The 22,170-nt window shown below is 42.8% G+C and overlaps 1 protein-coding gene across 1 annotated transcript; it reads left to right on the top strand.

The window, feature by feature from the left end:
- Positions 1–16,009: 16,009 nt before the first annotated feature.
- Positions 16,010–18,188, top strand: LOC140850201 (lysine-specific demethylase 4D-like). Its single transcript, XM_073239959.1, has one exon. The coding sequence runs from the start codon at positions 16,309–16,311 to the stop codon at positions 17,866–17,868; it is 1,560 nt and encodes a 519-aa protein (XP_073096060.1). The 5' UTR covers positions 16,010–16,308; the 3' UTR covers positions 17,869–18,188.
- The last annotated feature ends 3,982 nt before the right edge of the window (positions 18,189–22,170 follow it).

Raw genomic sequence — 22,170 nt, 5'->3', positions numbered from 1 at the left:
ATTTGCAGCCAAGGGTTTGTGGAAGCAGCCATTGAAAGATACATCTGGGAAAACAAAGAGAAAAAGATGGTGACACAATCTTTTACTTTGCTCAATCCAAACTCCACTGAAGTGACAGTACTAGAATTTTTGTTTTAAGAAATGTTACAAAGAGAGCATACAGTAAAGGAAAGAAGATAGTAGTAAAATTTGAAAACAGATGGACACATAGAAACCAATTTCTCAAACCCGAGAAAGTTGAATCTTAAACTGACAGAAAAGCTAAGCAGGAACACAACTGTCCACAGACTCCAGAAGGCTTGGGATTTCACGGCACTGGCTTCCTCTGGATGCGGACGGAGGCTAAGGAAGATTTGCTGAAAGTCTATGAAGTAGCTGGAGCCTCAGACTCCCTCGCATTCTCTGGTAGCAGGATAAACTCCTCTCTCATCTTGATGGAAAACCAAGTTTCATTTTCCAGAGCAAGTGGAAAAGGTAGTCTCTGAACAGAGAACTTACAGAAACCATCGGTAGTATGCTTGTCATCGGGAAAACAAATTGATTTGGTGAGCTTCACAAGTTGGGTAATGGAAATTTCAGGATATTTTTCCACGTGGTGGGGAAGCAGGCCTGTCCCTCCCAGGAGGAAGATTGGAAGACCCTTCACTGTTGCATATGAGCAGCTCTTAGAGATGCGGGTGTCAGAGCTTCACCCAGACCCAACCCCGCCAGATCACCATTCAGGGAAGCACAATCACCAAACCTATCCATACACCCAGTTTTTCATCAGCTTTTTTTGGGCTATACTCATATATGAGCCAACTACTAAGGATCATCAGACATTTGAGGAAAGCCTTAACCTGAAAGATAGAGACAAAAATGAAAAAAAAAATGTAAAAAGAAATTTCAAAGAAACAAACCATGCAGGGGGAAAAAAACACTTCAAAGCCATTGACATTTTAGTATTTTCAGAGAGATTGAAGAAGTGCGCTTGTGAAATAAGAACAGGACAATAAGACTGAGAGGAAAAAGGGTGGGGGAAGGTACAAAAAAAGCTAAGGATCAGAAATAACCTGTTGGAAATTAAAATTTTGATAGGGGAAATGAAAAAGACACAATTGAAGGAGTTTGGGGAGGTAAAGATGAGGGGATTTTTCAAATGAGAGTACAGTAATAAAGGGATAGAAAAGTGGGAGAAGAAAAGATACAAAGATTAAGGTCCAATCCATGAGGTCCAATATCCAAAAAACAGGAATTAGAGTTAATGTGCATAGGAAAAATGTAGAGGAAGTCTTCAAAGAAGACCTAAAAAATGTCTTAAAACCAAAACACCTGAATTTTAAGATTGAAAAAATTTAAGAACTCTGGGACAGCAAAAAGCTTCTGTAAACAGAGAAAATACACAGCAAATATGTCATATATAGAGGCCTGTGGACCAGTTTCATCTTCCTTATTCCTTACACCATACACACAAGACAATAAAACAAATTAATAAAATAAACCAGTTAGAATGAAAGGTATAATTAAAATCAGAATTACAGATAAAATTAATGTACAAAAAAGAAAAAAACCATGAAGGAATACTTACCTGCCTCTGGACAGGGAAGTAACTTACTGAATATAAAATACGTGAAAGACATTATAAAGGAAAAGACAAACAGCACCATAAGACATGGAAATGTATGTCAAAAACACTTTAAATGAAATAGAATTAAAGTTATAAACTAAATGGCAAACTGGGAAAAACCTATGAGCACATATTCATATGAGCAATATTTAAATTGTGAGGTCAGCGACCTTTTAGGAGCAAGAAGGTGTCTGTGAACCAAGGATGTACAGAGATAAAGTGTAACCCCTGCAGCGGCATTGGGGAGGGAACAGCTTGATCTGTAGCCATCAGTTTCAGCAGAGAAGTGGGGGCAGAACCAGAAGGTGGGAGAGGGGAGGAAATGCATTTGTGGATGCAAACTATTTTCATGTATGTTTTCAACATGTTTGGTAATGAAATGAAGGTGAGAGGGAAGACGGTAGCTTAAGTCAGGAAAGAGACTGATAACTGATAACTGATGATTTAAGAGAGACAAAGAGGACTGTGATATTCAATTGACTGTGTCCTGGAATAAGGGGGAGGTGTTGATTTAAGGAATTTAACAGAAGAGATAGCCATGGGGAGAACAGAAGAAGTTCTAGAGATGGAGACACAAGCTGTTGAATTAAATATACATTTTCCTACATTTCATTTTCTACTCCACTGATTAGGGGTAATAATAGTGCCGACTTCATAAACTAGCTGTGAGCTTTCAATGAGATATTATATAGAAAGTGCTTAATAAAGGGCCTGGCAGAGGGAAGTGCTAAGTATAGGTGTCTCTTGCTGTTCATATTATATAAGGTATAAATTATAAGTGCTAAACAAGAACTACAAGAGGTGGAGGAAGACATGGTGCTTTTTGGGTCAGTAAGGGAAGATATGAGATCAAGTTGATGTACTTGAGAAAGGATGGAATTTAAGGACAAAGATGGAAGGGAAATATGGGAGAAATAATGGTGGAAGAGGAGGGCAGTTTAAAGTTGAATAGCATGAAGTGAAAGGGAGAATTTGAAGACATCAGTAAGATAGTTAAGAAGTGTCCTGAGTTCAAAAATCTGTTTCAAGCATCCCATTCTCTTTCTAGCTTACATTTCCCAGTGTTTTAACAGAATTATTTGACCTAATGGAGAAATTCAGCCCACAAATCAAATACTCTTTCATTCTCCATCTCTACCCTCATGTTCTCATCTCCTTTTTTTTTTTTTTTTTTTTTTTTTGAGAGGGCATCTCTCATATTTATTGATCAAATGGTTGTTAACAACAATAAAATTCAGTATAGGGGGGTCAATGCTCAATGTACAATCATTAATCCATCTCAAGCCTAATTCTCGTCAGTCTCCAATCTTCTGAAGCATAACGAACAAGTTCTTACATGGTGAACGAATTCTTACAGAGTGAATAAATTCTTACATGGTGAACAGTACAAGGGCAGTCATCACAGAAACTTTCGGTTTTGATCATGCAATATGACCTATAAACCATCAGGTCAAATATGAATATTCATTTGATTTTTGTACTTGATTTATATGTTGATCCCACATTTCTCCTATTATTATTATTATTTTTATTTTTAATAAAATGCTGAAGTGGTAGGTAGATGCAAGATAAAGGTAGAAAACATAGTTTAGTGCTGTAAGAAGGCAAATGTAGATGATCAGATGATCAGGTGTGTGCCTATGGACTAAGTATTAATCCAGGCTAGACAAGGGCAGCAAGACATCCACGGATGCAGAAGATTTCTCTCAAAGCAGGGGGGATGAGGTTCTGAGCCTCACCTCTGTTGATCCCCAAATTCTCACCTGATGGCCCCCCTGCGACTGTGCCTGTCTTAGGTTGTTCCTCCCTTGAGGAATCTTACCCGTCTCTGGCTAACCAGTCATCTTCCGGGGCCATACAGGGAAATGTAAAGTTGGTAAGTGAGAGAGAAGCCATATTGTTTGCAAAGGTTAGCTTTTTACTTCTTTGCAGATTTATGCCCTGTGGCTTCTATGCCCAGCACTTGTCTCGAGGTATCTTTACCACCTGGAGGAATTATGATACTCGGTAAATTCGATATGAGGCACGAATTCTATTTAAAGTTTGTAATTAGGAAGGAAGAAGAAAAGCTATAGATGTAGCATATGAAGGAAACTTGGGAGGATTGATTATTTCTTTGACATATCTTCTTGTATAGTACCTTAAGTATGTATAGGTTTTAAACTACTAACTAATTTGCACACACATATTGACATAATAGGAATACGGTGACATAAACAAAGCAAATCTATAATTACCAGCCATCTCCAGTGAAGCCAAGAAAACCATTTAGGCACCCTAGGCATTTGTGAAAATTTATCTATGATATGATGGATATTTTCCAACTGTACTTGAACCATCAGACAAATTAAAGCAGCCCATTTCTGGGATCTGTTCACATCCCATATGTTCTTTTAACCATAGATAGTCTATAGTCATGAGATTTTGGGGTGCTACAACTTGCACCCCTCCCAACTCCTGGTTGAGTTCCAACAGTACAGATCCAGTCAAATTCGTTGTCTCACTGTATGCACATGCCAGCCTAGACATCTCCCTCCTCCTTCTTATGGCAAGTCCAGGAGATGGTGGGCTGGATGCAGCCACAACTGCAGCATCGTCCGGATCCCTGTGGAGGCTTTTTGATGATCATCCCCCGGCACGAGTCCTCCAGAGAGTGCTGATGCCGGAAGCTCCTCCTCATATCGTATCTTAGTTCATTTTCTGGGTATCCAAGCTAGGCCTTGATCTTCTGCGTAGAAACAAACAGACCCTTTGCCCACACTTTGACATGCCCTCTATACCACTGTGCAGAACTCATTGGAGGTCAGCACACAGTAACTGCTTTTTTTTTTTTTTTTTAATTAAGAGAAAGGAATATTATCAGAAAAGAGTACCTCCATAGCTGATCATCTGACACCCTTTAAGTGATCAACATTAAGGATATTTAAAGCATGCGTTGATCTTTGATTTACCAATAGTTTTATCCTATCAAGGAGTAATCCCCCTTTTCTTTCTTTCTTTCTTTTTTTTTTTTTTAATTTTTAATCTACACTTACCTGAAGAATACTATGTTTACTATGCTCTCCCCTATATCAGGTCCCCCCTAACAACCACATTACGGTTACTGTCCATCAGCTTAGCAAAATGTTGTAGAGTCACTACTTGTCCTCTCTGTGTTGTGCAGCCCACCCTCCCCTTTCTCCCTCTCCCCCATGCATGCTAATCTTAATACCCCCCTTCTTCTTCTCCCCCTTATCCCTCCCTGCCCACCCATCCTCCCCAGTTCCTTTCCCTTTGGTACCTGTTAGTCCATTTTTGGGTTCTGTAGTTCTGCTGCTGTTTTGTTCCTTCAGTTTTTCCTTTGTTCCTATACTCCTCAGATGAGTGAAATCATTTGGTATTTCTCTTTCTCCGCATGGCTTATTTCACTGAGCATAATACTCTCCAGCTCCATCCATGTTGCTGCAAATGGTTGGATTTTTCCACTTCTTATGGCTGAGTAGTATTCCATTGTGTATATGTACCACATCTTCTTTATCCATTCATCTACAGATGGACATTTAGGTTGCTTCCAATTCTTGGCTATTGTAAATAGTGCTGCGATAAACATAGGAGTGCATCTGTCTTTCTCAAACTTGATTGCTGCGTTCTTAGGGTAAATTCCTAGGAGTGGAATTCCTGGGTCAAATGGTAGGTCTGTTTTGAGCATTTTGATGCACCTCCATACTGCTTTCCACAATGGTTGAACTAATTTACATTCCCACCAGCAGTGTAGGAGGGTTCCCCTTTCTCCACAGCCTCGCCAACATTTGTTGTTGTTTGTCTTTTGGATGGCAGCTATCCTTACTGGTGTGAGGTGATACCTCATTGTAGTTTTAATTTGCATTTCTCTGATAATTAGCGATGTGGAGCATCTTTTCATGTGTCTCTTGGCCATCTGTATTTCTTTTTTGGAGAACTGTCTGTTCAGTTCCTCTGCCCATTTTTTAATTGGGTTATTTGTTTTTTGTTTGTTGAGGCGTGTGAGCTCTTTATATATTCTGGACGTCAAGCCTTTATCAGATCTGTCATTTTCAAATATATTCTCCCATACTGTAGGGTTCCTTTTTGTTCTATTGATGGTGTCTTTCGCTGTACAGAAGCTTTTCAGCTTAATGTAGTCCCACTTGCTCATTTTTGCTGTTGTTTTCCTTGCCCGGGGAGATATGTTCAAGAAGAGATCACTCATGTTTATGTCTAAGAGGTTTTTGCCTATGTTTTTTTCCAAGAGTTTAATGGTTTCATGACTTACATTCAGGTCTTTGATCCATTTTGAGTTTACCTTTGTATATGGGGTTAGACAATGGTCCAGTTTCATTCTCCTACATGTAGCTGTCCAGTTTTGCCAGCACCATCTGTTGAAGAGACTGTCATTTTGCCATTGTATGTCCATGGCTCCTTTATCAAATATTAATTGACCATATATGTTTGGGTTAATTTCTGGGGTCTCTAATCTGTTCCACTGGTCTGTGGCTCTGTTCTTGTGCCAGTACCAAATTGTCTTGATTACTATGGCTTTGTAGTAGAGCTTGAAGTTGGGGAGTGAGATCCCCCCTACTTTATTCTTCTTTTTCAGGATTGCTTTGGCTATTCGGGGTCTTTGGTGTTTCCATATGAATTTTTGAATTATTTGTTCCAATTCATTGAAGAATGTTGCTGGTAATTTGAGAGGGATTGCATCAAATTTGTATATTGCTTTCGGCAGGATGGCCATTTTGACGATATTAATTCTTCCTAGCCATGAGCATGGGATGAGTTTCCATTTATTAGTGTCCCCTTTAATTTCTCTTAAGAGTGACTTGTAGTTTTCAGAGTATAAGTCTTTCACTTCCTTGGTTAGGTTTATTCCTAGGTATTTTATTCTTTTTGATGCAATGGTGAATGGAATTGTTTTCCTGATTTCTCTTTCTATTGATTCGTTGTTAGTGTATAGGAAAGCTACAGATTTCTGTGTGTTGATTTTGTATCCTGCAACTTTGCTGTATTCCGATATCAGTTCTAGTAGTTTTGGAGTGGAGTCTTTAGGGTTTTTTATGTACAGTATCATATCATCTGCAAATAGTGACAGTTTAACTTCTTCTTTACCAATCTGGATTCCTTGTATTTCTTTGTTTTGTCTGATTGCCGTGGCTAGGACCTCCAGTACTATGTTAAATAACAGTGGGGAGAGTGGGCATCCCTGTCTGGTTCCCGATCTCAGTGGAAATGCTTTCAGCTTCTCGCTGTTCAGTATAATGCTGGCTGTGGGTTTATCATATATGGCCTTTATTATGTTGAGGTACTTGCCCTCTATTCCCATTTTGCTGAGAGTTTTTATCATGAATGGATGTTGAATTTTGTCAAATGCTTTTTCAGCATCTATGGAGATGATCATGTGGTTTTTGTCTTTCTTTTTGTTGATGTGGTGGATGATGTTGATGGATTTTCGAATGTTGTACCATCCTTGCATCCCTGGGATGAACCCCACTTGGTCATGGTGTATGATCCTTTTGATATACTGTTGAATTCTGTTTGCTAATATTTTATTGAGTATTTTTGCATCTACGTTCATCAGGGATATTGGTCTGTAATTTTCTTTTTTGGTGGGGTCTTTGCCTGGTTTTGGTATTAGGGTGATGTTGGCTTCATAGAATGAGTTTGGGAGTATTCCCTCTTCTTCTATTTTGTGGAACACTTTAAGGAGAATGGGTATTATGTCTTCTCTGTGTGTCTGATAAAATTCCGAGGTAAATCCGTCCGGCCCCGGGGTTTTGTTCTTGGGTAGTTTTTTGATTACTGTTTCAATTTCTTTGCTTGTAATTGGTTTGTTTAACTTTTGTGTTTCTTCCTTGGTCAGTCTTGGGAGGTTGTATTTTTCTAGGAAGTTGTCCATTTCTTCTAGGTTTTCCAGCTTGTTGGCATATAGGTTTTCATAGTAGTCTTTAATAATTCTTTGTATTTCTGTGGAGTCTGTCGTGATTTTTCCATTCTCATTTCTGATTATGTTGATTTGTGTTGACTCTCTTTTTCTCTTAATAAGTTGGGCTAGAGGCTTATCTATTTTGTTTATTTTCTCAAAGAACCAGCTCTTGGTTTCGTTGATTTTTGCTATTGTTTTATTCTTCTCAATTTTGTTTATTTCTTCTCTGATCTTTATTATGTCCCTCCTTCTGCTGACTTTAGACCTCATTTGTTCTTCTTTTTCCAGTTTTAATAATTGTGATGTTAGACTGTTCATTTGGGATTGTTCTTCCTTCTTCAAGTGTGCCTGGATTGCTATATACTTTCCTCTTAAGACTGCTTTCGCTGCATCCCACAGAAGTTGGGGCTTAGTGTTGTTGTTGTCATTTGTTTCTATATATTCCTTGATCTCTATTTTGATTTGTTCATTGATCCATTGATTATTTAGTAGCATGTTGTTAAGCCTCCATGTGTTTGTGAGCCTTTTTGTTTTCTTTGTAGAATTTATTTCTACTTTCATACCTTTGTGGTCTGAAAAATTGGTTGGTAGAATTTCAATATTGTGGAATTTACTGAGGCTCTTTTTGTGAGCTAGTATGTGGTCTATTCTGGAGAATGTTCCATGTGCACTTGAGAAGAATGTATATCCTGTTGCTTTTGGATGTAAAGTTCTATAGATGTCTATTAGGTCCATCTGTTCTAGTGTGTTGTTCAGTGCCTGTGTGTCTTTACTTATTTTCTGCCCGGTGGATCTATCCTTTGGGGTGAGTGGTGTGTTGAAGTCTCCTACAATGAATGCATTGCAGTCTATTTCCCTCTTTAGTTCTGTTAGTATTTGCTTCACATATGCTGGTGCTCCTGTATTGGGTGCATATATATTTAGAATGGTTATATCCTCTTGTTGGACTAAGCCCTTTATCATTATGTAGTGGCCTTCTTTATCTCTTGTTACTTTCTTTGTTTTGAAGTCTATTTTGTCTGATATTAGTACTGCAACCCCTGCTTTCTTCTCACTGTTGTTTGCCTGAAATATGTTTTTCCATCCCTTGACTTTTAGTCTATGCTTATCTTTGGGTTTAAGGTGAGTTTCTTGTAAGCAGCATATAGATGGGTCTTGCTTTTTTATCCATTCTATTACTCTATGTCTTTTGATTGGTGCATTAAGTCCATTTACATTTAGGGTGACTATTGAAAGATATGTACTTATTGCCATTGCAGGCTTTAGATTCGTGGTTACCAAAGGTTCAAGGTTAGCTTCTTTAGTATCTTACTGCCTAACTTAGCTCGCTTATTGAGCTGTTATATACACTGTCTGGAGAGTCTTTTCTTCTCTCCCTTCTTATTCCTCCTCCTCCCTTCTTCATATGTTGTGTGTTTTGTTCTGTGCTCTTTTTAGGGGTGCTCCCATCTAGAGCAGTCCCTGTAGGATGCCCTGTAGAGGTGGTTTGTGGGAAGCAAATTCCCTCAGGTTTTGCTTGTCTGGGAATTGTTTGATCCCACCATCATATTTAAATGATAGTCGTGCTGGATACAGTATCCTTGGTTCAAGGCCCTTCTGTTTCATTGCATTAAGTATATCATGCCATTCTCTTCTGGCCTGTAGGGTTTCTGTTGAGAAGTCTGATGTTAGCCTGATTGGTTTTCCTTTATAGGTGACCTTTTTCTCTCTAGCTGCCTTTAAAACTCTTTCCTTGTCCTTGATCCTTGCCATTTTAATTATTATGTGTCTTGGTGTTGTCCTCCTTGGATCCTTTCTGTTGGGGGTTCTGTATAATTCCATGGTCTGTTCGATTATTTCCTCCCCCAGTTTGGGGAAGTTTTCAGCAATTATTTCTTCAAAGACACTTTCTATCCCTTTTCCTCTTTCTTCCTCTTCTGGTATCCCTATAATACGAATGTTTTTCCTTTTGTATTGGTCACATATTTCTCTTAGTGTTGTTTCATTCCTGGAGATCCTTTTATCTCTCTCTATGTCAGCTTCTATACGTTCCTGTTCTCTGGCTTCTATTCCTTCAATGGCCTCTTGCATCTTATCCATTCTGCTTATAAATCCTTCCAGGGATTGTTTCACTTCTGTGATCTCTTTCCTGACATCTGTGATCTCCTTCCGGACTTCATCCCACTGCTCTTGCATTTTTCTCTGCATCTCATCCCACTGCTCTTGCATTTTTCTCTGCATCTCATCCCATTGCTCTTGCATTTTTTTCTGCATCTCTGTCAGCATGTTCATGATTTTTATTTTGAATTCTTTTTCAGGAGGACTAGTTAGGTCTGTCTCCTTCTCAGGTGTTGTCTCTGTGATCTTTGTCTGCCTGTAGTTTTGCCTTTTCATGGTGATAGAGATAGTCTGCAGAGCTGGTACAAGTGACCGCTGGAAGAGCTTCCCTTCTTGTTGGTTTGTAGCCTTTTCCTGGGAGAATAGCGACCTCTAGTGGCTTGTGCTGGGCAGCTGTGCGCAGACAGGGCTTCTGCTTCCTGCCCAGTTGCTTTGGGGTTTATCTCCACTGTTGCTGTGGGCTTGGCCTGGCTGGGGCTGTTCCTCCAAAATGGTGGAGCCCCGTTAGAGGGGGAGCAGCCAGGAGACTATTTATCTCCGTAAGGGGCCTCTGTGCTCCCTGCTGCCCAGGGGGTTTGAGTGCCCAGAGATCCCCAGATTCCCTGCTTCTGGTCTAAGTGACCTGTCCTGCCCCTTTAAGATTTCCAAAAAGCACTCTCCAAACCAAAACAACAACAGCAACAATGAGAGAGGGAACAGAAAGGAAAAAAAAAAGAAAAAACACGCGATTTTTTTTTTTTTTTCCTCAGGTGCCGGTCCCAGGCACCCGCGCACTGGTCCTGCTGCCCTGTCTCCCTAGCACCAGGGTCCCTGTCCTTTCAAGGCTTCCAAAAAGCACCCACCCACTGGTCCCGCAGGGAAGGAACGCTCAATATTCTTGGTCCTCAGGCACTGGTCCCACGCACCCGCTCACCAGTCCCGCCGCCCTGCCTCCCTAGCACCGGGGTCCCTGTCCCTTCAAGGCTTCCAAAAAGCACTTGGCAAAAAGAGAGAAAAAAAAGGGGAAAAACGCGCGATTTCTTCCGTCCTCAGGTGCTGGTCTCAGGCACCCACCCACCGGTCCCACAGGGAAAAATGCGGGATATTCTTTGTCCTCAGGTGCCGGTCCCAGGCACCCGCTCACCAGTCCCGCCGCCCTGCCTCCCTAGCACCGGGGTCCCTGTCCCTTTTAGGCTTCCAAAAAGCACTCGCAGAAAAGAGAAAAAAAAAAGGGGAAAAACGCGCGATTTCCTCTGTCCTCAAGTGCCGGTCTCAGGCACCCGCCCACCGGTCCCGCAGGGAAAAACGGGGGATATTCTTTGTCCTCAGGCGCCGGTCCCAGCCACCCGCTCACCAGTCCCGCCACCGTGCCTCCCTAGCACTGGGGTCCCCGTCCCTTCAAGGCTTCCAAAAAGCGCTTGCCAAAAAGAGAAAAAAAAAAAAGGGGAAAAACGCGCGACCTCCTCCGTCCTCAGGCACCGGTCTCAGGCACCCGCCCCCAGGTCTCGCAGGGAGAAACGCGGGATATTCTTTGTCCTCCGGCGCCGTTCCCAGGCACCTCCTCACCGGTCCCGCCACCCTGCCTCCCCAGCAACGGGGGCCCGTCCCTCTAAGGCTTCCAAAAAGCGCTCGCCAAAAAAAAAAAACTGCTCCGGTTTCTCTCCACCCGCCGGGAGCCGGGGGGAGGGGCGCTCGGGTCCCGCCGGGCTGGGGCTTGTATCTTACCCCCTTCACAAGGCGCTGGGTTCTTGCAGGTGTGGATGTGGTCTGGATGTTGTCCTGTGTCCTGTGGTCTCTATTTTAGGAAGATTTTTCTTTGTTATATTTTCATAGCTCTATGTGTTTTTGGGAGGAGATTTCCACTGCTCTACTCACGCCGCCATCTTGGCTCCCGCCCTCTTCCTCATCTCCTTTTTACACAGGATAAATTTAATTATCCATGCTTATAATCACCATTTTGTCCCTCCATCCAGTCATCAGTACCCTTGTTTCTCTCTCCCTGAAATACACCTGCCTGGTAAAGCCCTAACCCTGCTGGAAGCTTATTATTTAAATGCTCCTCCTCTCTGGGGAATAATTCTGTCATTGGCCATTGTGGAGTTGCCAATAGTAGTGCAAAGTATGGGGATAAATGCTACAAAGTTATACAGTATGAGTTAAGGACTTGATACCCTTCTAAGTGTGTGTCAAAACAACGCACAGTCTTCCCATTTCTTCAGAATTCCACAGAGAGGAATCCTGGGCGTGTCTTGGGTTTTGTTCTAAGGGAGGGGCCCCTTCCCCCAATGCTCTTCCTTCATATAGAGCTTTGGTGACAGCAACTTTATCATGAAAAGGATGTACAGACTTGGGGAATCAAGTAGCCTGGAAGTCATGCCACCATATACAGGAGCTGTCTGGGAAGGCCAGCAGCCCTCTGCTTTAGGAGGCAGCTGGGGACCTCAAGTTCCTTCAGACAGTACAGTTCCCCATGGGAAGGAAGCCACTGTTCCCACAGGAATCTGAACTTGAGCATGTTCCATCCATCTGGGGGAATATCAAGGGTCATTTTTGGACAAGCTGCTCTTTTATAACAACCTATCCCCAAACTCTGAGTTTTCATTAGGTATATCTGGAAAAGGGAGAGGGAGATGTTCTTTAGAGTCTAAATAAATTGCATTTTTCATACTCCCTAAGAATGAGCCAGATTGTCATCATCTCCCTCCACCTCCATTTAATTACAATATGTCCTACAAAGCCCTGGAGATAGTTTCACCAGCTGTGACCCTCCTTCCATCCTCTGATGTTCACGTTGAAAAAGGAGAAGAGTGTATTGATCCTCCTTATCCCACGTTTTGCAGATTCTTCGGTGCATGAGGGTCCAGCTCAGGCAGAGGTCACTTACTGCTCACTTCAAGGGTCTCTGCCACTAGTATTCATGTCTGCAGCAAACATTGGGTTGACACACTCTTACAAAGCCACCAGCAGTGGTCACAGAGAGCAAGTCCTTCCTTTGCTATTTTTGCCCCAAACCCTAGACCCAAAGGAAGAAGGGATTATATTTAGTCAGAGAAGCCATACCGGCAACACACCTGGGGGCAGTAGTAGTAGCAGAATGGGCCCCAGCCCCAGCTTCCTTTCATCTGAATGGACCTCCAATAAGGAAAGACAGATGCTTGGGGACCATAGGAGGTATAGGGGATGTTACTATTTTGCACTGTGGCAGGCAAGCTGATCTTTTGAAGTCTTATTGGGGAGACAACAGGGTGAGGAAAATTAAACGGCTGGACCTCTAAAGGGAATGGGGTTCCCTCCTCCTGGGAGCCCCCCCTCACCCCATTTTCTTGGCCTGACTTTCCTCTCCCCGTGGCTCTGTGCAGACCGCAGCACCAACGGTGTTTTGTGCCCAGACCACCGTGCTCTTTACTCTACGACTTTCCCTCCCATCCCAGCAGCTTTCCCAGGGAAATCTTTCCATTCCTAAGAAGGCCCTGACATTTGTATCATCTTCAGACCCCACAAACCTGGATCTGCTCTAGGTTTCTGACACATTTTCAGAGAATTTGTCCAGAACCAGTAACTCACAAATTCCCAATAATTCTGTAAGTTGACTCCAAATGGATTCAGAATTTCTAGGAAGTCTCTGATTTCATACACCAACTTATGACAGGAGTAGGCATGTTTTGCCTCTTAACAGGTGTGTCTTTTATTCCGAGGTCTCTCATTCCTTTGGGGCTGCTTTCTGGGGCAAAGGACAGGCTTGCTCTCTCTGGCCCTTGCTAGTGGCTTTTGTACGACTGTATCAAACCAATGCTTGCTGCAGACCTGAACTCTAGTCTCTGTAACTCTGGCTGTGGAAGTAAGCCATTTGTTTGAGCTTACAAGTTTTTTTATTTTTAAAATATGATTTCAGATTTGTTGAGGGTTGGCAGTCCTCTTTTCCCTTTCTATTTTCTTATAAGAAATCTCAGAGAAAAAAATTCAGGCAAATCACCAATGTTTTGTGGGCTGATAACACTGAAAAGGATGCCACTTACTAGAACAAGGAAGGGTATTTCAATTGAAAGAGCTGGTTGGATAGCTGATTGGATTCAGTTGTGATTAGACTGGGGTTGATGGAATTGGGGTGCGGCTGATTTGATTAGAATTTTGAAGAGACTTATAAATCCTGATCAGCAGTATGTTTCATTTGGCGAGGTTTTCTTGAGAAGAGTGTATATGTTTTCTTGAGAGAAAATAATCACTTTATCCTAAACAACTACCAGAGGAGACCTCACTGAAAAGATCATATGTAAGCTCAGCCTTGAAGGGGTAGGAGAGCTGCCTATGTGTAAAGAGCATCCGGTAGGAGGAGGAGTGCAGGCTCCTCTGAGACCCAGCCAGGAATAGGAGAAAGCCCGGGGAAGGGCTGATGGCGGCCCAGATCATGCAGGGAACTTCAGAACAATTGGAGGATTCTAAGTAGGACGGAGTCAGCATGTCCAAAGTTTAAGGTGAAAACAGATTATTTGTAGAGGGGAAAAACTAGGAAATTATAAGAAAGGACCACTTGAGATCATGCTAATGGGAGAGTTTCCTGATGTATCTTGTTTTTCTACCTTAAACAAGAGAATGTTTCTCTTGTTTCACTGTTAAGGACACTTGCTATTTGTTTTTACAGTGAAAAACATTATCTTACTGTAGAAATTTTTCTGAATGGTTTTCAAGTAAAGAGTTTTCAAATCATGAATGAATGTTCAATTTATGAAATCATTTTTTGTACCTATGAGCTGATGTTATTTTTCATTTCCTTCATTAATATCTGATTATATCATTACATCTTGGGATGCTGAATCATCATTGCATTCCTGAGATACAGTCTATTTGATCATGATATATTATTCTTTTAGCATTTTGCTTTATTGGTTAGATAATATTCTACTTAGCAAGCTTTCATTTATGCTTTATTTTCTGTTGTCCTTTTCCAGCTTGGTAATCAGATAAGTTAGCCTCATCTGAGTAGCTTTACAACCTTTTCTATAGCATGAAAGATTTGTATAATCAGTTGTTTTCTTAAAAATTTGCTAGGTTCACCTATAAATGTGTGTCTCAGGGTTTTTTAAGAGTCATGCTTTGATCCAGATTCTTATTTGGGATATTGGAGCTTTCTTGTTTTTCTTGGATTCATTTTGTGTATGTTTCCTCTCTAGAAAATCATCTTCTTATCTGTTTAAAATGTTGATGTCAGATGCTCATAAGATTCTCTTGAGATTTAGAAAAATTCTCTGCTATATTACTAGATCTGTGCACAGTTTAATTCCTAGTATTGTTTATTTCCACTTTCTATCCTTTCTTATCAGTTATGCTCATGGTTTGTTGCATTTCTTAGTCTCTTCAAATGACATTTTTGCCATCATCCTTCTGTTTTGTATGTATTATTTTCATTAATTTCATCTTTATTCTTTATTTCTTTACTCCTCCTTCTCCCATTTCCTAGCTTCTTCAATAAAAGGTTTAGTTCATTTATTTTCATTCTTCCTTTTTCTTTTAATACAATGAAATATGTCTCTTAGTCTTCAGTGCTTCTCACTCTAAACTCTGTTTTTAAATAAACATATGGAAATTTGTGAAAATCATAACTGCCAGATGAATGATAACAATTAGCTATTCTGATGGCTGTGTAACCAGCACCTAGATTCCAAACAAAATATTAATGTTTCTCCAGAGACCTCCTCACGTTCCCACTCACAACCTCTCTTTCTCAAAGGTAACCACTGCTCTAACTCCTAACATAGATTACTTTACCTCCTTCTTTATATATACTTATATAAAAAGATGAAATTTCATGTAAAATTGGAATAATGGATTTGATATTCTTTTAGGTCTGGATAATATTGCCCAGTATTACATTTGCAAAATTATCCCTATATGTTCATATAATCTGCAGTGCTCTATTGTATTCCACTGTAGAACTGTACCACAGTGTATGTCCATTCTACTGTTGATGGACTTTTGGGTTGTCTCCAGTATTTGCTCCTAGAAATAATATTGTTATGAGCATTAACGGAGGTGACTTTCCATGCACAGCTATACAGATTACCTAGACATGTGGTAACCGTTGAGTCATGGCACATGCGTATGTCCAGTCTTACACATGCATAAGTTCAATTTTAGTAGATACTGTCTAAATAGTTCCCCAAAGTGTGATTTCCATTCTTTCTATGAGGGTATGAGAATTCCCATTGTTCTACATCAACACCACATCCTACATTGTCAATCTTATAAAATTTTAGCCCTTCTTTGAGTGTGGGATAATATCCCATGGTGGGATCCCATGGTATTTTACTTGTAGCTCCTGAATAACTTCCTCCAAACATTAATGTTCAAGCTTTTGTATTCTTTCTTCTAGGTTTTGTTTTAAACACTGTCCTGAAGACAGTACATTTGGACACCGTGCACCCAGGACTGCTTGAGTCAGGAGGCCTCAGAGAACAAACCCCAGTGCCAGCTGAGGAACATCACAGAGTTGCACGTTCAGCTCCTGTATCAGCTTCTGCCCAGGGGGCCGTCTCCTGGTGAATCAGCAAGCCCCAAAACATCATCTCATTTACACCAAAGTCCACGGGTGTTTCCTGCTGACTCAGAGACACTCAAACCAATTTTGGAATAATAGCATTTTCCACCATGCTCCACTATCCAGACCACACCTGAAGACCTGAGAGTTTGTTTGTTCTTCATTACGGAAGCCAAGATGTCTCAGGCAAACTGTGCCCAGAACCCAAGTTGTAGAATCATGACCTTCTACCCAACTGAAGAAGAGTTTAATGATTTTGAGAAATATATTATTTATATGGAATCTCAAGGTGCACACCGAGCAGGTGTGGCCAAGATAATTCCCCCCAAGGGGTGGGAAGCCAGGAAGACCTACGATGACATCGGTGACATCCTAATCCCCTCTCCCCTCCAGCAGGACGTCCTGGGTAGGGCTGGTGTGTTCACTCAGTACTCCAAAAAGAAGAAGGCCATGACGGTCGGGGAGTATCGTGACCTGGCAAACAGTGCTAAATATAAGGCGCCCGCACACTCAGATATTGAAGATTTGGAGCGAAAATTCTGGAAAACCCGGCTCTACAGTTCACCAATCTATGGCGCTGATGTCAACGGCTCCTTATTTGCTAAAAACACCAAGCAGTGGAACCTCAGACACCTGGGAACCATTCAGGATCTGCTGGAGCAGGAGTGTGGGGTGGTCATCGAAGGCGTCAACACACCCTACCTGTACTTTGGGATGTGGAAGACCACGTTTGCATGGCACACAGAGGACATGGACTTGTACAGTATCAACTATGTGCACTTCGGGGAGCCCAAAACGTGGTATGCAGTGCCCCCGGAGCATGGCTGGCGCCTGGAACACCTGGCCAAGGAGCTCTTCCCGGCTAGTGCCCACAGCTGTGGGGCCTTCCTGCGGCACAAGGTAGCCCTCATCTCTCCCACTGTCCTCAGGGACAACAGGATCCCCTTCAGTCGGGTCACGCAGGAGGCTGGCGAGTTCATAGTGACATTTCCGTACGGGTACCACGCTGGCTTCAACCACGGCTTCAACTGCGCGGAGGCCATCAACTTTGCCATGCCGCGCTGGATTGATTACGGCAAAGCGGCCTCTCAGTGCAGCTGCGGGGAGGCCAGGGTCAGCTTTCCCATTGATATCTTCGTGCGCACCCTGCAGCCTGAGCGCTATGAGCTCTGGAAGCGCGGGCAGGACCAGAAGGCAGTGAACCATGTGGCACCTGCAGCAACGGGCAGCCAAGAGCTGGGCACCTGGAAGGAGTTGTGGGCAACCAGGAGAGCCGCACTGGGCCTCCGGGACCTGCCGCCACGCCGCTCACTGAGCCCTGCCAGGCATGTGGCTGTGGGGCGAGGGCGTCACCGCTGCGCCCCTAGGCTGCCCGCATCTCGGCGCCATGTGCAGGCCTCTGTTCCTCCCTCTGTGGCTCAGGGCAGGGACGCCACTTGTCGTCCCCTGGAGCATGACTCAGCCCTGCTGACAATCCAGGACCCATCTGACCTGGGTCTCCACCCAACTGGCAGGCGTGGTCCTGGCCGTCGTCCTCGGGAGCAGGGGACTCAGGAGCTGACTGACCACGCCCCGGCCAAGAAGCGCCTCTTGCTCAGCACAGCATGTGCAGCTCAGGATCCTGATGTTCAGGCCGTTTCTTCAGGTGGACCCTCACTGGATAACTCTGCACCACCGAGCCCTGCATCCCTGCATTCTGCTGAGGCTTCCAGGTGCTGCAGTTCCCCTGCACCCTAACCCAGGGGGACGTTTTGGTAGCCCGCTTATCTTACACGTGGAGGCTCCCTAAGTGTGGGCACGTGTACACCTCAGAGCCTTCACAACCTGCGGTGCTGCCACGGGACCTGCTGAGTCCACATTATTGATGACAAACAACGTATTCTTCCTCCCAGACACCATTATCTCTTTTGACACTGCTGCCAATGAGGTTTCATCCACTGGATGCTTGTCTTTGCAAGTGGTGGTAGAGCAGCTTCTTCAAGCAACTCTATTCCAGGTCTATTTTACTTCATGTCAACACCCTCAATTTGGACCACTCTTCTCAATAAAATTCCCCATATCCAGCTGTTTCTTCATGTCTGATGATTTTTTGCCATACTCAATCTTGGAAAAGCAAAGGACATTCATAATGAAAATTATATAAAGATAGAATGACCTTTGTTCTTACTGCCATGATCTTCCAGGCCTCATTTATTCTTCTTTTTCCGATTTCAATAATTGTGATGTTAGACTATTCATTTGGGGTTGTTCTTCCTTCTTTAATTATGCCTGGATTGCTATATACTTTCCTCTTAAGACTTGCTTTTGCTGCATGTCACAGAACTTTGGGCTTTGTGTTGTTGTTGTCATTTGTTTCCATATATTGCTTGATCTCTATTTTAATTTGGTCATTGATCCATTGATTATTTAGGAGCATGTTATTAAGCCTCCATGTGTTTGTGAGCCTTTTTGCTTTCTTTGTACAATCTATTTCTAGTTTTATACCTTTGTGTTCTGAAAAGTTGGTTGGTAGGATTTCAATCTTTTTGAATTTACTGAGGCTCTTTTTGTGGCCTGGTAGGTGGTCTATTCTGGAGAATGTTCCATGTGCACTTGAGAAGAATGTGTATCCTGTTGCTTTTGGATGTAGATTTCTATAGATGTCTATTAGGTCCATCTGTTCTAGTGTGCTATTCATGCCTCTGTGTCCTTACTTATTTTCTGTTTTGTGGATCTGTTTTGTGGATCCTTTGGAGTGAGTGTTATGTTGAAGTCTCCTAAAATGAATGCATTGCCTCCTTTAATTCTGTTAGTATTTGTTTCATATATGCTGCTGCTCCTGTTTTCAGTGCATATATATTCATAATGGATATATCCTCTTGTTGGACTGAGCCCTTTATCATTATATAATGTCTTTATCTCTTGTAACTTTCTTTGTTTTGAAGTCTATTTTGTCTGATACTAGTACTGTGACACCTGCTTTTTTCTCCGCATTGTTTGCATGAAATATCTTTTTCCATCCCTTGAGTTCAGTCTGTGCATGTCTTTGGGTTTGAGGTGAGACTCCTTTAAGCAGCATATAGATGGGTCTTGCTTTTTTTATCCATTCTATTACTCTGTGTCTTTTGATTGGTTCATTCAATTTATTAACATTTAGAGTGATTATTAAAAGATATGTAGTTATTGCCATTGGAGGCTTTAGGTTCGTGGTTACCAAAGGTTCAAGGTTAGCTTCTTTAGTATCTTACTGTCTAACTTAACTTGCTTATTAAGCTATTATAAACACTGTCTGGTGATTCTTTATTTCTCTCCCTTCTTATTTCTCCTCCTCCATTCTTCATATGTTGGGTGTTTTGTTCTGTGCTCTTTTGTGTTTCCTTTGACTGCTTTTGTGGGTAGTTGATTTTATTTTTCATCTTTAGTTAGTATTTGGTTGGTCTGCTTTCTTTGCTGTGATTTTATTTTCTCTGGTGACATTTCTCTGGGAGCCTTAGGAGTGCTCCCATCTAGAGCAGTCCCTCTAAAATATCCTGTAGAGGTGGTTTGTGGGAGGCAAACTCCCTCAACTTTTGCTTGTCTTGGAATTGTTTAATCCCTTCTTCATATTTAAATGATAATCCTGCTGGATACAGTATTCTTGGTTCAAGATCCTTCTGTTTCATTGCATTAAATATATCATGCCATTCTCTTCTGGCCTGTAAGGTTTCTGTTGAGACGTCTGATGATAGCCTGATGGGTTTTCCTTTGTAGGTGATCTTTTTCCTCTGTCTAGCTGCCTTTAATACTCTGTCCTTGTCCATGATCTTTGCCATTTTAATTATTATGTGTCTTGGTGGTGTCCTCTTTGGGTCCCTTCTGTTGGGACTTCTTTGTGCTTCTATGGTCTGAGCACATATTCCCTCCCCCAGTTTGTGGAAGTTTTCAGCAATTATTTCTTCAAAGTCACTTTCTTGCCCTTTTTTCTCTCTTCTTCTTGTACCCCTATAATGCAAATTTTGTTCCATTTTTATTGGTCACACAATTCTCTTAATATTCTTTCATTCCTGGAGATCCTTTTATCCCTCTCTGCATCAGCTTCTCTGTGTTCCTGTTCTATGGTTTCTATTTCATTAATGGCCTCTTGCACCTCATCCATTCTGCTTTTAAGTTCTTCCAGATATTGTTTTATTTCTGTATTCTCCCTCCCAACTTTATCCATTATCTCTTGCATTTTTCTCTGCAGCTCCATCAGCATGGTTAAGACCTCCATTTTGAATTCTTTTTCAGGAAAATTGGTTAAATCTATCTCCCCAGGTTCCCTCTCAGGGGATGTCTGTGTGATTCTGGTCTGGATCAAATTCTCCTGCCTTTTCATGGTGATATAAGTAGTCATGAGCAGTTGGCGCATGTATTAGCTGGGAGAAGAAAGTCCCTTCCCGCTTGCTCTTCACCTTCCTCTCCTGTGAGAAGGCAACCCCTAGTGGCTTGTGCTGGGCAGCTGCATGTCAATGGGGTCTCTGAGTCTGGCCTGGGCAGCTGTGGGGGGAGGCTCTGTGCAACTGCTGTGGGCCTGGCCGGTCTCAGGCTGCTGCCCTGCTATGGCGGGGCCGTACCAGAAGGGGAACAGGTGGAGGGCTGTTTATCGCCATGAGGGGCCTCAGAGCCTGCACTGCTGCGCATGGTGTTAGGGCACCTGGAGTTCCCTGGGATTCCCAGCTGCTGAGCTGAGTATGCTGAGATGCTTCCATCCAGCTGTGAGGCTCCTGTCCCTTTAAGACTTTCAAAGGGCACTCGCTTTTCTTTTGTCCCAGGAGTGTCAGCTGTGGGAACCCGTTCCCAGGTTTTACGGTTCCATTTCCCAAGTATCCAGCACACCACACACTGTGCGTCTGCGCTCTCAGTGCGGATGACTGGGATAAATAAGGGTATTTAGCAGTCCTGGGCTCCCACTCCTCCCCTGCTCCAACTCCTATCCTCCTGCTGGGGAGCTGGTGTGGGGGGTGTGCTCAGGTCCCACCAGGCCATGGCTGTCTTACCCCCTTCATGAGGCACTGGGTTTTTGCAGGTGTAGATGTAGCCTGGCTGTTGTATTATATCTTCTGGTCTCTCTTTAAGAATAGTTGTATTTGTTGTATTTTCAAAAATGTATATGGTTTTGGGAGGAGATTTCTGCTGCCCTATTCATGCCGCCATCTTGACTCCTCCCTCTTCTCAGCTAGTATTTTTATATTTTTAAATATTTTTCATGTCTATGCTCCTGATGGTTCCTTACAACATACCAGTGAAGTCAATGAATATGGGTATTCTTGTCCTTGTTGGACAGGTGAGAACAGAAAGTATAGAAGATTTGAGTGTCTGCCAAGTCACCCAGCCAGTTACCCACTAAGTCACCTGGCCAGTCACCCACTAAGTCAGCCATCCAGGTCACCCAGCCAAGTCACCCTGCCAAGTCACCTACTAAGTCACCCAGCTAAGCCACTCAGCTAAGATACCCACTAAGCCACACAGCTAAACCCCCCAGCTAAGTCATCCACTAAGTTGCCCACTAAACAACCCAGATAATCCACCCAGCCAGTCACCCAGCTAAGCCACTAAGCTGAGTTACCCATTAAGCCACCCAGATGAACCCCCCAACCAAGTATTTCACTGTCACCCCATAAGCCACCCAGCTAAGGCCCCCAGCTATCACTCAGCTGTCACCCAGGTAGGTTGGAAGGATGCTGGTGAGGGATGCAGGGATGATAACATGGCGACCAGCTTGGGGGGAACCTCAGGTGACACACCTCACGTGGCTTGTTCAGTCCTTCAAGGAGGAAAAGGGTGGTCTGCCTCCTGGGCTCTGTCCACTTTGCACCTCATCCACTGAGCTGACAAGAAACCTTCCTGAGTTGGTTGACTCCTGCTGACAGAAAGATCGTCATGTGTAACCCTTGTCTTACTGAGGGGAAACTGAGGTCCAGAAAAGTTAACTAACTTACTCAAGGCCACACAGTAGGTTAACAGGGAACCAACAGAACCAACTCCAGATGTAGGTGTTCTGACAAAGATTGTTGCCCACCTTCCAGAACTGTCTCTGGCCTT

This window comes from Manis javanica, chromosome 6 (genome assembly GCF_040802235.1).
Source record: "Manis javanica isolate MJ-LG chromosome 6, MJ_LKY, whole genome shotgun sequence".
Classification (NCBI taxonomy): domain Eukaryota; kingdom Metazoa; phylum Chordata; class Mammalia; order Pholidota; family Manidae; genus Manis; species Manis javanica.
Note: the sequence above shows the minus strand (reverse complement) of the source record. Positions and strands in the feature narration are given on the sequence as shown.